The sequence below is a fragment of the Salmo trutta genome, chromosome 7 (assembly GCF_901001165.1).
Source record: "Salmo trutta chromosome 7, fSalTru1.1, whole genome shotgun sequence".
Taxonomy (NCBI): domain Eukaryota; kingdom Metazoa; phylum Chordata; class Actinopteri; order Salmoniformes; family Salmonidae; genus Salmo; species Salmo trutta.
Window position 1 is genome coordinate 34,128,989 of NC_042963.1, and position 17,592 is coordinate 34,146,580.

The 17,592-nt window shown below is 42.6% G+C and overlaps 1 protein-coding gene across 3 annotated transcripts in view; it reads right to left on the reverse strand.

Moving 5' to 3' along the window:
• Positions 1–17,592, reverse strand: part of LOC115197279 (serine/threonine-protein kinase WNK1) — a 74,468-nt gene that overhangs the window by 17,416 nt on the left and 39,460 nt on the right. For all 3 annotated transcript variants that reach the window (XM_029758658.1, XM_029758659.1, XM_029758657.1), the window contains exons 3-4: positions 1,039–1,211; positions 660–880 (exon numbers count right to left, since the gene is read on the reverse strand). In XM_029758658.1, the coding sequence (XP_029614518.1) occupies positions 660–880; positions 1,039–1,211 (394 nt within the window). The remainder of the gene's footprint in view (positions 1–659; positions 881–1,038; positions 1,212–17,592) is intronic.

The window sequence follows — 17,592 nt, forward strand, 5'->3', positions numbered from 1 at the left end:
AGAAAAAAAGCAGACATTATTCTCTGTGCTCCTGAAATTGTTTAAAGGACAGAGACAAACACTGACAAAAACCTGTAGGGGCAAACCCTTCAAAAAACAGAAACGGCAAATGTTATTGGCATCACTGACAAACAGACCACATATTTCCAAACCACAGAGCAAAGACCAGTCTGAGACAGAACACATAACCAGAGGCCATACCTGTAACCCTGGCCTGGCTAGCCTGACGGTTAAAGCATGACAAGTGGATTGAGATTCATATTTCACAGAAATTGGCACGACTTACTCTCAGTAGGAGCTTGAAAGTGAACTTTCACTTTGTGGAGGAAAAAGAGAATCAAATCAATTCTGTCACGAGTAACCAGCCCTGATGGACTCGCTGACATAACACAGTGTGTGTAAAGAGAGGGTTAGTGTCTCCCCACGGCCTGGCCTCCACTTGAGCTGTGGTTTGAAAAGAGAGCTGAAACATTGTGGTCTGCTTTCCAACCACATTGTCAGTCAAAAAAAAGAGAATAAATAACCCCCCCCCAATCTAACCCTTCACAACCTCAATGTTAACCACAGTATAATAACCTTACACAATATATCCCTATTGGAGTGTAGTGAGGAAGAAAGCAGAGCACAGTAAAAGGTAGCTGGTGATGTTGGGGTCTTACCTATGACACTCTTGGCGAAAGAGGACCTCTTGAGTGTGGCCAATCCCAGGTCTCCTATCTTGACGGAGCCTGTGGGGCCCGTAATGAAGATGTTGTCACACTTCAGGTCCCTGTGGATGATAGGCGGGGCCCTGGTGTGGAGGAAGTGAAGGCCCTTCAGGATCTGCCTACACCAGCTCCTCAGAACTTTGATCTTCATGACCTTGAAGCGCTTCAGATACCTACAGAACAGGATGGACAAAACAGGACGGACATAGGGGTAAAGATAGACATCACACAACCATCCTCATCACATTTCACTGATTTGGGTAACTAGGACCAACAATTTAATCATGATGATAGACTGGTGTTGATGTCTGTGTGTGAAAGTGAGACTCACGTTTTGAGTGTTCCAGAGGTCATGAGCTCTGTGACCAGCACAATACACTTCCTGCCTTTAACAGGGGCCTCCCAGGAGTCGTAGAAGCGGACGATGTTGGGGTGCTGCAGCCCCTTCAGCATGCCCGCCTCCTCCTTGAACCGCTGGCGCTCCGACTTGGACAGCTTACGGTCCTACAGGGGAAAAATCATAGGAACGTTAATGTTACATACAGGAGAGGGAGAGCGTCAATACAGTTGAAAAGAGTGGATTTAGCTTATATGATAAATACTTTTTATATGCAGGAGAGTCAAATAACAATGGGAACAGTAGCCCATTACTAGTATGCCAAAGTGAAAGCAGTTAGTCTACATATTGGCAATTAGGCCTAGTGTTGTTCTTACAATAAGAATGCTTAGCTCACTAAACTCTTGGCAAGAGGACAAGTGCAAACATTTCCGTCAGTTAGCCTACAATTAGAAAGTCTTTAGCATGCTTGGGACAAAATGCTTCCGCACTTGTATCTTTCAAAGCTGTAAGGGGCATCGAGTTGGATGAAAGTGCTTTAGAGTATAAAGAACACTAGTATGTAAACCTATAGCCTCTAGACCTACAGGTTATCACATCAGATGAAACAGCTTTCAAACATCTCACACACAATATCAAACAATCGTGTGCATGCTGGCTCACACCACACACACACACACACACACACAGTCTGGGGTGTAGCGCAATTGTCAATGTTTTCTCTGGCGTGGGGCAGTGACATGAGGAATGTGTGCAGCTTTGGCCTACTTTTCCACCAAGCGAAAACAAAAGAGCCAAAGCGTGAGAGATGAATGTGAAGTGGATACATGTGAAAAACCTAATTTCCCCTGTCTACTAACCAACTCCCCTCAGTCTAACATCGCAAAGCACGCAAAATGTCATCAGTAGGGACGGGCGTTTTTCTTGGTCAGGTCATGTGGTCAGGAAAAACAGATAAATCTACTCAGCAGACAAGGCCAGCCTACCACAATACAGCTTCATGCATCTATTTGAAACAATTGATTGCTGATAAAGAGTTCAAGTCAACATACAGATCAAGCAGACTACTACTCCTAGTGCGCTCTAATACAAACACAACGTTCAACAGGTGGCCAGCCTAAAGCCCTGACAGAATATCAATTACAAGTCAAATACCTTCATGCATGTGTAGGCTAGAACTCTTTATGATAGCCAATCCCTACATTTTTGGACAAATAAAATAACCAACATTTTCTTCACTAAAAGAGCCAGCAAATAAATTGTTCTAACTAAAAAGTCAAATTTTACTTTTACAATAGGCTTTTGTAAATACTAAAACAAGATTAAAAAACGGCCAAAGTCGTTAGGCCAAAATGAGGCCAATAAGCCTCCGTCTCAGGGTTGCCACAAGTTGCCAGATATACTGCTGGACTGACCTACATTTGCACTGAGACCAGACCACAATATAAAACCTCAGCGCAACCTCAGTGGCAACCCACCACCATTCAACCCAGCCCAGAATAGAACCCCCTCAGTCAAAGACCTGGCACCCTGCCAGGTTGTCCAGGAAACACTCCCCATTGTTTGAGGAGAGCACAGGGGAGAGAGAACTTTCTCAACAAAAGAACAATGAAACAGCACACTGCACTGCAGTTAAAGAGGAACTGAGCTGTTCCAACTCTGGGGCTTAGGTCTGACTGATGAGTGTTGGGGGCCGTTACTAGGGAGGGGGTTTTGGCAGACAGAGGGATGAGGATTCTTTGGAAACGAGGCAGCGTTTGTTGTAGAGGGGAGGGTGACAGGGCCGAGGGGGTGACAGGGAACCAGAGTATATTTTAGTCGGAGGGGTGACCCTGAGCCTGGATGAGGGCGAACGTCAGGGCCGAGGGGGTGACAGGGAACCAGAGTATATTTTAGTCATAGGGGTGACCCTGAGCCTGGATGAGGGCGAACGTCAGGGCCGAGGGGGTGACAGGGAACCAGAGTATATTTTAGTCGGAGGGGTGACCCTGAGCCTGGATGAGGGCGAACGTCAGGGCCGAGGGGGTGACAGGGAACCAGAGTATATTTTAGTCATAGGGGTGACCCTGAGCCTGGATGAGGGCGAACGTCAGGGCCGAGGGGGTGACAGGGAACCAGAGTATATTTTAGTCATAGGGGTGACCCTGAGCCGGGATGAGGGCGAACGTCAGGGCCGAGGGGGTGACAGGGAACCAGAGTATATTTTAGTCATAGGGGTGACCCTGAGCCTGGATGAGGGCGAACGTCAGGGCCGAGGGGGTGACAGGGAACCAGAGTATATTTTAGTCGGAGGGGTGACCCTGAGCCTGGATGAGGGCGAACGTCAGGGTCGAGGGGGTGACAGGGAACCAGAGTATATTTTAGTCGGAGGGGTGACCCTGAGCCAGGATGAGGGCGAACGTCAGGGCCGAGGGGGTGACAGGGAACCAGAGTATATTTTAGTCATAGGGGTGACCCTGAGCCTGGATGAGGGCGAACGTCAGGGTCGAGGGGGTGACAGGGAACCAGAGTATATTTTAGTCGGAGGCGTGACCCTGAGCCAGGATGAGGGCGAACGTCAGGGCCGAGGGGGTGACAGGGAACCAGAGTATATTTTAGTCATAGGGGTGACCCTGAGCCTGGATGAGGGCGAACGTCAGGGTCGAGGGGGTGACAGGGAACCAGAGTATATTTTAGTCATAGGGGTGACCCTGAGCCTGGATGAGGGCGAACGTCAGGGCCGAGGGGGTGACAGGGAACCAGAGTATATTTTAGTCGGAGGCGTGACCCTGAGCAAGGATGAGGGCGAACGTCAGGGCCGAGGGGGTGACAGGGAACCAGAGTATATTTTAGTCATAGGGGTGACCCTGAGCCTGGATGAGGGCGAACGTCAGGGCCGAGGGGGTGACAGGGAACCCGAGTATATTTTAGTCATAGGGGTGACCCTGAGCCTGGATGAGGGCGAACGTCAGGGCCGAGGGGGTGACAGGGAACCAGAGTATATTTTAGTCGGAGTGGTGACCCTGAGCCTGGATGAGGGCGAACGTCAGGGTCGAGGGGGTGACAGGGAACCAGAGTATATTTTAGTCGGAGGGGTGACCCTGAGCCAGGATGAGGGCGAACGTCAGGGCCGAGGGGGTGACAGGGAACCAGAGTATATTTTAGTCATAGGGGTGACCCTGAGCCTGGATGAGGGCGAACGTCAGGGTCGAGGGGGTGACAGGGAACCAGAGTATATTTTAGTCGGAGGCGTGACCCTGAGCCAGGATGAGGGCGAACGTCAGGGTCGAGGGGGTGACAGGGAACCAGAGTATATTTTAGTCGGAGGCGTGACCCTGAGCCAGGATGAGGGCGAACGTCAGGGCCGAGGGGGTGACAGGGAACCAGAGTATATTTTAGTCATAGGGGTGACCCTGAGCCTGGATGAGGGCGAACGTCAGGGCCGAGAGGGTGACAGGGAACCAGAGTATATTTTAGTCATAGGCGTGACCCTGAGCCTGGATGAGGGCGAACGTCAGGGCCGAGGGGGTGCTTGCTGTGCCCCCTGACCAACTGACCTAGTTTCAGTTCCTGCTGGGCCCGTGGTGTGGGCCAGTGGTTCCCCTTCCAATTTCTTTGCTCTTCAGTGCATGTGGAAACAGTCAAACAACACATCCACGGCAGAACTCAATATCTGCATTCTTCACCCCAACCCACCGTTGCCCTTTTTTTCCTAATCCCAAACAGACCCCTCACCCCTACACATTAGGGCTGGGCGGTATTGATGCACGGATCGCTTTGGGTTTTAACTTTACCTTCTATAACAGTATGTGAATGTTTAGTTTGTTAAAATGTGATATGCCGTGTGTAACATCCATTTATATACAGTACCAGTTGAAAGTTTTGACAAACCTACTTATTCAAGCGTTTTTATTTATTTTTACTATTTTCTACAATGTAGAATAATAGTGAAGAAATCAAAACTACGAAATAACATATGGAGTCATGTAGTAAAAAAAAAAGTGTTATTTTACATTTCAGGCTCTTCAAAGTAGCCACCCTTTGCCTTGATGACAGCTTTGCACACACTTGGAATTCTCTCAACCAGCTTCAACTGAAATGTTTTTCCAACAGTCTTGAAAGAGTTCCCATATATGCTGAGCACTTGTTGGCTGCTTTTCCTTTACTCTGCGGTTCAACTCATCCCAAACCAACTGAATTGAGTTGACGTCGGGTGATTGTGGAGGCTAGGTCATCTGATGCAGCACTAACTTTACCCTTCTTGGTCAAATAGCCCTTACACAGCCTTGAGGTGTGTTGAGTCATTGTCCTGTTGAAAAACAAATGATGGTGGGACTAAGCCCAAACCAGATGGGATGGCATATCGCTGCAGAATGCTATGGTAGCCACGCTGGTTAAGTGTGCCTTGAATTCTAAATAAATCAGACAGTGACACCAGCAAAGCACTTCCACACCTTCAGACCACCTCCTCCATTCTTCACGGTGGGAAATACACATGCGGAGATCATCTGTTCACCTCAAATCAAATTATATTGGTCACATACACGTGTTTAGCAGATGGAATTGCGGGTGTAGCAAAATGCTTGTATTTCTAGTTCCGACAGTGCAGCAATATATAACAAGTAATATCTAACAATTTCACAACATATACCAAATATACACAAATCTAAGTAAGGAATGGAATTAAGAATATATAAATATATGGATGAGCAATGTCAGAGCGGCATAGAATAAGAGTAGAATTGTATGGAATACAGTATATACATATGAGATGAGTAATGCAAGATATGTAAACATCATTAAAGTGACTAGTGTTCCATTTATTAAATTGGCCAATGATTTCAAGTCTGTGTATATAGGCAGCAGTCTCTACGTGTCTTACGCAGTATTTACACGGCCGGATAAAAAACGTACCCGATTTAATCTGGTTACTACTCCTACCCAGTAACTAGAATATGCATATAATTATTGGCTTTGGATAGAAAACACCCTAAAGTTTCTAAAACTGTTTGAATGGTGTGTGAGTATAACAGAACTCATATGGCAGGCAAAAACCTGAGAAGATTCCTTAAAGGAAGTGCCCTCTCTGACAAGATCTTGTTCTTCTTGTCTCTGTTTATTGAAGACTGAGGATCTTAGCTGTAACGTGACACTTCCTACGGCTCCCATAGGCTCTCAGAGCCCGGGAAAAAGCTGAATGATGTCATTCCAGCCCCAGGCTGAAACACATTTGCGCTTTTGGCAAGTGGCCGATAAGAGGATAATGGGCTTAGGCGCGTGCACGAGTCGATCCTGTGCTTTATTTTCTTTCGTCTATTTACCTAAATGCAGATTCCCGGTCGGAATATTATCGCTTTTCTACGAGATAAATGGCATAAAAATTGATTTTAAACAGCGGTTGACATGCTTCCAAGTACGGTAATGGAATATTTAGAATTTTTTTGTCACGAAATGCGCCGTGCTCGTAACCCTTATTTACCATTCGGATAGTGTCTTGAACGCACGAACAAAACGCCGCTGTTTGAACATAACTATGGATTATTTGGGACCAAACCAACATTTGTTATTGAAGTAGAAGTCCTGGGAGTGCATTCTGACGAAGAACAGGAAAGGTAATCAAACTTTTCTAATAGTAAATCGGAGTTTGGTGAAGGCTAAACTTGCTGGGTGTCTAAATAGCTAGCCCTGTGATGCCGGGCTATCTACTTAGAATATTGCAAAATGTGCTTTCACCAAAAAGCTATTTTAAAATCGGACATATCGAGTGCATAGAGGAGTTCTGTATCTATAATTCTTAAAATAATTGTTATGCTTTTTGTGATTTAGTAAATTGTTAGTAAATTCGCCGGAAGTTCGCGGGGGGTATGCTAGTTCTGAACGTCACATGCTAATGTAAAAAGCTGGTTTTTGATATAAATATGAACTTGATTGAACAAAACATGCATGTATTGTATAACATAATGTCCTAGGTGTATCATCTGATGAAGATCATCAAAGGTTAGTGCTGCATTTAGCTGTCTTCTGGGTTTTTGTGACATTATATGCTAGCTTGAAAAATGGGTGTCTGATTATTTCTGGCTGGGTACTCTGCTGACATAATCTAATGTTTTGCTTTCGTTGTAAAGCCTTTTTGAAATCGGACAGTGTGGTTAGATTAACGAGAGTCTTTAAAATGCTGTAAAATAGTCATATGTTTGAGAAATTGAAGTAATAGCATTTCTAAGGTATTTGAATATCGCGCCACAGGATTCCACTGGCTGTTACGTAGGTGGGACGATTTGGTGCCACCTACCCTAGAGAGGTTAAAAGTTGATGTTGAGATGTGTCTGTTACTTTAACTCTGTGACGCATTTGGGCTTCAATTTCTGAGGCAGGTAACTCTAATGAACTTATCCTCTGCAGCAGAGGTAACTCTGGGTCTTCATTTCGTGTGGCAGTCCTCATGAGAGCCAGTTTCATCATAGTACTTGATGTTTTTTGCAACTGGAAAATTTCAAGAATTTTGGTGCAGATTGACTGACCATGTCTTAAAGTAATCATGGACTGTCATTTCTCTTTGCTTATTTTGCCACAATATGGACTTGGTCTTTTACCAAATAGGGCCATCTTCTGTATAACACCCCCATCTTGTTACAACAACTGATCGTCTCAAATGCATTAAGAAGGAAAGAAATTACACAAATTAACTTTTCCAGGTGAAGCTGGTTGAGAGAATGCCAAGAGAGTGCAAAGCTGTCAAGGCAAAGGGTGGCTACTTTGAAGAATTTCAAATATAAAATATATTTTGATTTGTTTAGCACTTTTCTGGTTACTACATGATTCCATATGTGTTATTTCATAGTTTGGATGTATTCACTATTATTCTACAATGTCAAAAATGTTAAAAATAAAAACCCTGGAATATGTAGGCGTGTCCAAACTTTTGACTGGTACTTTAGTTTCTATAGTTTATTACTCTTCTCAATGCCGCTTTCTATACAGACCTAGCCCCGCCCCATCACTCGAGGAGCACATTTGTTGTTCCTCGACCACGAGACACTTGCATTGGCAACGCAACAATGTTGACAATGCCGTTTTCACTTGGCTTCTTAATATAAATCGACTATCGTTCTAGAATTACACTATTTGCTTGTGTTTCTTACATCTGCAAACAGCTAGTTGTCTTTTCTAAGCAAGTTGGGCCTAAATATTGTTAGCTGCTTATGCTAATCGCTAGCTAGCTAATAAAATGTACCGACGCCTCGATCACACCAACAGCGTCATTGCATTTTGGTACACCAGAAGTACATTCATTTCCAATGGAACGCTGCATTTGCCTTGAAGCATTGCGTTGCAGAGGCAGTGTGTTGTGTGGTGCATACGTTGGATTTATCAAAATTATGCATCTAACTGTATGCCTATACGGCTTGACAGAAATAGTAGCAGAAGGTGAATGTTGTACTTTGTTGCACACATATCCAGATGATGATGAGTACTATTTTACGCATTGACGCTAATGGTGTGATCAAGGCATAAATCAGAGCAAACATAACTAGCTATACAGCCTGATAATACCAGTGAATGTGTAGACCTACATCTGCATATTTTTTGTGCAACAGTATCTTGTAAATAAAAAAGGAATACGCGAAGCAAGAATATGTTCGCTACATGAAGTTCCTAAGAGAAAACATTCAGCGTAAGATTATAGGGTCCCCTAGGAAACACTTGTCAACACTTTGGTTCCTATCCCGTCAAAATTACCCCTGCCTGCCATTTTTATTTGTCGTCATGTCAAACACTGTATTCAAAGTGCCCACTATTATATTCGAACTATAGAATTAGAATAATCATTCTATTTCCATGATTCAAACAATTCACCAAGTGTTTTGCTCTAAATCGCAAGTCAAATGGCAATTGGAAGATTTGATTACAACTAAGGCCTAGATTGTTGGCCCATATCATGCAGCCCTTAGAGGCAGGGAATCTCGGGAAATGCAGAAATGTATGAAAATTATTTTTGGTTGAATTGAAGAATATAAAACAGTCACGATGGAGAAAGACCCATTGAAATCCATCCGAATGCATGTTGCCACTAGTGATATGACATTTTTGGCCGATGCCGATATTTTCCTTGCAAAACCCCCCCCCCCAAAAAAACGATACCCGATATTTAAAATGTTAGCGGCCTTTTAAGCATTCTAGTACAGTTAAATAGTTGACACACACACATGGACGCAGCGGTCTAAGACACTGCATCTCAGTGCAAGAGGCATCACTACAGTCCCTGGTACGAATCCAGGCTGTAACACATCCGGCCGTGATTGGGAGTCCCATAGGGCGGCACACAATTGGCCGAGCGTCGTCCGGGTTTGGCCGGGGTAGGCAGTCATTGTAAATAAGAATTTGTTCTTAACAGACTTTCCTAGTTAAGGTTACACACACACACACACACACCAAAAAGTTATTTTGTTGGCATTTACGCATGTCCCCATTACCAGTAAAACATAACCAAAACCTATTTCTTTCACTTAATTGCTGCGCTGTTTCGTTGTTCATTTGTTTAGTCGTTTCACTCTCAACCAGGATTTCTATGGAACGCTGTGTCAAAAAAATATACTATTTAACACTATTTGACATGTCAAATAAGCCTGTTGACCAATCAGGACCTGAATATGACTGCACGCCACAATTTAACGCATTAATTACTTTTTTACGTAGTTATTACACACTCGTATTCATATGTCACAACAATTCCTCGATACGTATGCACTGATGCTGGTAAACTTGTCTCGCGCACAAACAGTGCTGGTCATAAAAAAAAGCTAGCTAGCTCATGGATGCAAACAATGTTCTTCCCCGAAAACATAGCAAAACGACATCTGCTTCAGTAGCTATAGTTAGCTAGCTAGGTGTCATCTAAAATAACCCTAATTTATAAGACAGTTATTATTTGATTAATGGTGGTCAAACCCATCTATGTGAAGCTAGCCACAATAAGGATTAGCCACAGTAGTGGACTTTGCAATCAAAATAAAAGTACGGCATAATTCTACTATTTGTATTCATTTGCATCACTGTCAATGTCATACTTTTATTTTGAATGCAACCTGCAAATTCCTTATTGTGGCTAGCTTCACAACACATAACCCGGCCCGGTCGAGCCTCACTAGCCAAATGAAGCTAGCTGGCTGCTTATAACGTTAGCTTTGGGAAACGTGGTTAACCTGTTTGGGATAGGGGGCAGTATTGAGAATTTTGGAAAAAATATGTGCCCATTTTTAACTGCCTCCTACACCAACTCAGAAGCTAGAATATGCATATTATTGTTCAGGTTTGGATAGAAAACACTGAATTTTCTAAAACTGTTTGAATGGTGTCTGTGAGTATAACAGAACTCCTATGGCAGGCAAAAACCTGACAAGGTTTCATGCAGGAAGTACCCTGTCTGACAAGGAGTCGTGCGTCTTGCATCTGTTTATTGAAAAGTAAGGATCTTAGCTGTAACGTGACAATTCCCAGGGCTCCGATAGGCTCTCAGAACCCGGGAAATACCTGAAGGTTGACGAGGCAGCCTCAGGCTGAAACACATTATCGCTTTTGGTAAGTGGCGGATCAGAGGACCTTTGAATGAGGCGCGTGCACGATTCGCTCCTGAGGAGAAATTTAATTCGGCTGTTTAGGCTCAATGCATATTCCCGGTCGGAATATTATCGCTTTTCTACGAGATAAATGGCATAAAAATTGGTTTTAAACAGCGGTTGACATGCTTCGAAGTACGGTAATGGAATATTTAGAATTTTTTTGTCCCGCCAATGCGCCATGCGCGAGACCATGATGTAGCATTCTGATAGTGTCTAGAACTCACGAACAAAACGTCGCTGTTTGGATATAACGATGGATTATTTGGGACCAAACCAACATTTGTTATTGAAGTAGAAGTCCTGGCAGTGTATTCTGACGAAGAACAAGCAAGGTAAGAACATTTTTCTTATAGGAAATGTGATTTTGGTGGCGGCTGACCTGGGTGGGTGTCTAAATAGCTAGCCCTGTGATGCCGGGCTATGTACTTAGATTAATGCAAAATGTGCTTCATCCGAAAAGCTATTTTAAAATCGGACATATCGAGTGCATAGAGGAGTAATGTATCTATAATTCTTAAAATAATTGTTATGCTTTTTGTGAACATTTATCCTGAGTAATTTAGCAAACTGTTAGTAAATTCCCCGGAAGTTTGAGGGGGTTATGCTTTTTCTGAAAGTCACATGCTAATGTAAAAAGTTGTTTTTTGATATAAATATGAACTTGATTGAACAGACATGCATGTATTGTATAACACAATGTCCTAGGTGTGTCATCTGATGAAGATCATAAAAGGTTAGTGCTGCATTTAGCTGTGGTTTGGGTTTATGTGACATGATATGCTAGCTTGAAAAATGGGTGTCTGATTATTTCTGGCTGGGCACTCTGCTGACATAATCTAATGTTTTGCTTTCGTTGTAAAGCCTTTTTGAAATCGGACAGTGGGGTTAGATTAACGAGATTGTCTTTAAATAGCTGTAAAATAGTCATATGTTTGAGAAATTGAAGTAATAGTATTTCTAACGATTCAAAAATCGCGCCACTGGATTTCTGTGGCTGTTACGTAGGTGGGACGAGTTCGTCCCACATGCGCCAGAGAGGTTAAGTAGCTGGCTAGCTATATATTTTCACGAACAACAAATTTCAATAGGAAAACAAGTGGCAACCTAGCTAATACTTACAAGGATTCCTAAATCATTTCTTAGAATAATGAAAATAGCTGCAGTTTTTACTGGTCATTGTTTTCAGGCTGGTTATATTGGTGCTAGCTAGGTACCAAGCTTAAGCTAGCTACCCCAGAAGTTGCGGTCAAACAAATTATGCTTAATTAGCAACACAGTATTGTAAGCTCATTGTTCATGGTCAGTGTTGCAACATCAGAAAAATGGCACACTTGGTAGTGTTAACCTGTTGGGGCTAAGGGGCAGTATTTACACGGCCGGATAAAAAAACGTACCCGATTTAATCTGGTTACTAATCCTACCCAGTAACTAGAATATGCATATACTTATTATATATGGATAGAAAACACCCTAAAGTTTCTAAAACTGTTTGAATGGTGTCTGTGAGTATAACAGAACTCATTTGGCAGGCAAAAACCTGAGAGATTCCTTTACAGGAAGTGGCCTGTTTGACCATTTATTTGCTTTCTTTGACATCTCTTCCAAAAACTCAGGATCTCTGCTGTTACGTGACACTTCCCACGTCTCCAATGGGGTCTCAGAGCCCGGGAAAAACAGGAATGACATAATTCAAAGCCCTGGCTGAAACACACGAGAGCTTTTGCTAAGTGGTCTATCAGAGGACAAAGGCTTAGGCGCGTGACCTGCCCCGCCTCAGTCTTTCTGTTTTTCCCTCAGTTTACAGACACGCAGATTCCCGGTCGGAATATTATCACTTTTCTACGAGATAAATTGCATAAAAATTTATTTTAAACAGCGGTTGACATGCTTCGAAGTACGGTAATGGAATATTTAGAATTTTTTTGTCACAAAATGCGCCATGCGCACGACCGTGATTTACCATTCTGATAGTGTCTAGAACGCACGAACAAAACGTCGCTGATGGAACATAACGATGGATTATTTGGGACCAAACCTACATTTGTTATTGAAGTAGAAGTCCTGGGAGTGCATTCTGACAAAGAACAGGAAAGGTAAGACCATTTTTCTTATAGGAAATATGATTTTGATGAAGGCTAAACTTGCCGGGTGTCTAAATAGCTAGCCCGTGATGGCTGGGCTATGTACTTAGAATATTGCAAAATGTGCTTCATCCGAAAAGCCATTTTAAAATCGGACATATCGAGTGCATAGATGAGTTCTGTATCTATAATTCTTAAAATAATTGTTATGCTTTTTGTGAACGTTTATCGTGAGTAATTTCGTAAATTGTTAGTAAATTCCCCGGAAGTTTGCGGGGGGTATGCTTTTTCTGAACGTCACATGCTAATGTCAAAAGCTGTTTTTTGATATAAATATGAACTTGATTGAACAGACATGCATGTATTGTATAACATAATGTCCTAGGTGTGTCATCTGATGAAGATCAAAGGTTAGTGCTGCATTTAGCTGTGGTTTGGGTTTTTGTGACATATGCTAGCTTGAAAAATGGGTGTCTGATTATTTCTGGCTGGGTACTCTGCTGACATAATCTAATGTTTTGCTTTCGTTATAAAGCCTTTTTGAAATCGGACAGTGTGGTTAGATTAACGAGAGTCTTGTCTTTAAATAGCTGTAAAATAGTCATATGTTTGAGAAATTGAAGTAATAGCATTTCAAACGTTTTGAAAATCGCGCCACAGGATTCAACTGGCTGTTACGTAGGTGGGACGATTTGGTGCCACCTAGCCCATAGAGGTTAACCGGTGCTCGACCAGTCGGCGAAAGCCAACATCACCCACAACAGAGCGGTTGATTGTCAAGGGCAATGAATTCCATAATCTTGGCATTAATGGATTTCGACTTTGTGGATTCTCTTTCAAATGACTGTTTGACTGCTCGATCCACACAGCAGACATTGTGGGCTAGTTTAGGAATGCTGTGCTGCACGTATAGAGCTACATTTTACGTGGCGTCATGTACCCCTCGTTATATAGGTATGCACGTCAGCTTTGACATCGGGCGTTAATCTAGACAAGATTCCCATATGTTTACCAATACATCGTGCATCCTAGTTGCCACCCTAGGGTAACACATTTCTCAAAGCAAATTTAGAACTTTGTTATTCAAAAACATAAAATACCATCATACTGTCAAATATATATATATATATATCCCGGCCCTACTACACATATTAGCCCGGCCCTACTACACATTAGCTTATCTTGTAAAGCTGAAAATATTCAGTGTATTAAGGTACAGCAAGCTAGCTAGCAATTGTTTACCTTAAAGCTGCACTAAGCAACTTTTTGGGCAACTCAACCAAATTCACATAGAAATCTCAGTTATAGATCTGTGATTCTCATATAAAGCAGTAGCTCTGTTCTATGAGTGCTATTCAGATCCTTCCTGTTCTTAAGTTAATTTTGTGTCTTTCACCTTCGGTTTTGTACACCAACTTCAAACAGCTGAAAATACTATATGCTTGGTTATTGAAAAGATATTTCACAGCGGTTTAGATTGTACAATTTCTCTCTACACTAACAGGTTGACTACACCGCTTGCGTCGCGTGCGCGAGCATTGCAAAATAAATGTAGAAATCTATGTTATTCAATTATTGCACCCACACTGCTCGCGCACGCCAACAAGCTTCTGCGTTGACAATGGCTAAAATAGAAATCAGTTCTATTTCTGACGCAGATCGCGCTGCAAGTCCTCCCTCTCCCATCTCCTCATTGGTTTATAGAAGCAGGTACCACATGCCATCTCATCATTAGTTATACCCACGTGGGTGACTGAAAGACGACCGAGGTCAGTGGCGGTAATGCACCTAATTTATGAAAGTTGCCAATCGCAAAAAAAGTCAAGAGAAGAAAAGGCCTGGAAGGAAGAGAGATGACTAGAAATGATTCAGTTCTTTTTATGTGTGGATTAATGGCGGAGTCGAGGACCTTGTGCATTTCAGGTAAAATAACAACTCAATGTTTATATCCCAGGACAAATTAGCTAGCAACAGCAAGCTAGCTAAATAGGAAAAATTAGCTAGCAAGTGCTAGCTAACTAGCCATAAATGTTTAATGCTTTTCAACCTGTCCCCAAATTAATATAATTGGTGCAGAGTTTGTTTTGATATTTTAACCTGTTAGGGTATAGGGGGCAGTATTTTCACGGCTGGATAAAAAAATGTACCCGATTTAATCTGGTTACTAATCCTACCCAGTAACTAGAATATGCATATACTTATTATATATGGATAGAAAACACCCTAAAGTTTCTAAAACTGTTTGAATGGTGTCTGTGTATAACAGAACTCCTATGGCAGGCAAAACCCTGAGACAGATTCTGACAGGAAGTGGATACCTGATGTGTTGAATTGACTTTAAGCCTATGCCATTGAAAAACAAAGGGGCTGAGGAATGTTTTGGCACTTCCTATGGCTTCCACTAGATGTCACCAGCCTTTACAAAGTGTTTTGAGTCTTATACTGTGAGATCTGACCGAATAAGAGACTTGGAACGGTGATGGCCGATTAGACCCCTGGCGCGCGAGTTGATGGTGGGTACTCTCGTTCCGAAACGTTTTAAAAGAGATCCCAATCGTCCGCCTTGAATTTTATTCATGTTCTGGTTAAAAAAGGCACTAATGATTTAAGCTATACAACGTTTGACATGTTTGAACGAACGTAAATATATTTTTTCCGTTCGTGAAGTGAAGTCCGGCTGGCTTAGATCATGTGCTAACAACACGGAGGTTTTTGGACATAAATGATGAGCTTTTTTGAACAAAACTACATTCGTTATGGACCTGGGATTCTTTGGAAGTGACATCTGATGAAGAGAATCAAAGGTAATGGATTATTTACATAGTATTTTCGATTTTAGATCTCTCCAACATGTCGGTTAGTCTGTGTCGCAATGCGTATTTTTCTGGGCGCAGTGCTCAGATTATTGCAAAGTGTGATTTCCCAGTAAGGTTAATTTTAAATCTGGCAAGTCGATTGCGTTCAAGAGATGTAAATCTATAATTCTTTGAATGACAATGTAATATTTTACCAATGTTTTCTAATATTAATTCATTATTTTGTTGTCATGACTTGACTGCCGGTATTGGAGTGAAACGATTTCCTGAACATCAACGCCATAGTAAAACGCTGTTTTTAGATATAAATATGAACTTGATAGAACTAAAAATGCATGCATTGTCTAACATAATGTCCTAGGAGTGTCATCTGATGGAGATTGTAAAAGGTTAGTGCATAATTTTAGCTGATTTTATGGTTTTGGTGACGCCTGTCTTTGAATCGACAATACATTACACACAGCTATTGTCAATGTACTCTCCTAACATAACCTAACTTTATGCTTTCCCCGTAAAACCTTTTTGAAATCGGACAACGTGGTTAGATTAAGGAGATGTTTATCTTTCAAAGGGTGTAAGTTAGTTGTATGTTTGAGAAATTAGAATTTTGACATTTATTTGGTTTCAAATTTGCTGCTCTTGAAATGCACCTGCTGTTGATAGGGTGCGCCACGGGTGGCACGCTAACGTCCCACATAGCCCCAAGAAGTTAACCAACATGTTGTGATCGCGTTTGGTGTGGGGGGACAAAATAAATGTATGCACAATGGCGCACGCACGCACGCAGCCCGTTTGGGTTCCATGTAAACATTGCTTGTTTTGTCACAAACTGAAATTGGGCGAACTATGTGTGGCGGAGCGATTTCTGCACATTGAACCTTTAAGGAAATGTTCCCTTACCTAAGGGAATTGTTTAAAGGTGTTGCATAGAGCCCCTCAAACATTTCCTTAGGTGAGGGCATAATTTAAGGGCTTTACGGTAGTTTGAAAGCCTGTAGGGCAGAAAGAGTCTCGGGTTATAATAGAGGCGACTTGATTCACTGGCTGAACGTGTCAAAGATACGCATTTATTCATTAGATAATAAAACATTTATTTTTGTAACTTTTTCAGAACTTGTTCGCATTACTTTCGAACGCGTCAAGCTTATTGACTTTGTAGCTATTGAATGTGCACCTTCCATTGTTTAGCTAATTACCTAGCTAGCTAGGTGATGGATGTTTTACTTTTGAAACCAGGGCAGAGGCAAGCAACATTAGCCTCCACAAATGCTGTTTACATTGATATAAACTCTCTCTATATAAACTCAGCAAAAAAAAAGAAACGTCCCTTCTCCGGGACCCTGTCTTTCAAAAAAATAATTTGTAAAAATCCAACTTCACAGATCTTCATTGTAAAGGGTTTAAACACTGTTTCACATGCTTGTTCAATGAACCATAAACAATTAATGAACATGCACCTGTGGAACGGTCGTTAAGACATTAACAGCTTACAGACGGTAGGCAATTAAGGTGACAGGTATGAAAACTTAGGACACAAAAGAGGCCTTTCTACTGACTGAAAAACACTAAAAGAAAGATGCCCAGGGTCCCTGCTCATCTGCGTGAACGTGCCTTAGGCATGCTGCAAGGAGGCATGAGAACTGCAGATGTGGCCAGGGCAATAAATTGCAATGTCCGTACTGTGAGACGCCTAATACGGCGCTACAGGGAGACAGGACGGACAGCTGATCGTCCTCACAGTGGCAGACCACGTGTAACACCCGCACAGGATCAGTACATACAAACGTCACACCTGCAGGATAGGTACAGGATGGCAACAACTGCCTGAGTTACACCAGGAACGCACAATTCCTCCATCAGGCTTGTAGGCAGGTCCTCACCAGATATCACCGGCAACAACGTCGCCTATGGGCACAAACCCACCGTCGCTGGACCAGACAGGACTGGCAAAAAGTGCTCTTCACTGACCAGTCGCGGTTTTGTCTCACCAGGGGTGATGGTCGGATTCGCGTTTATCGTCGAAGGAATGAGCATGACACCGAGGCCTGTACT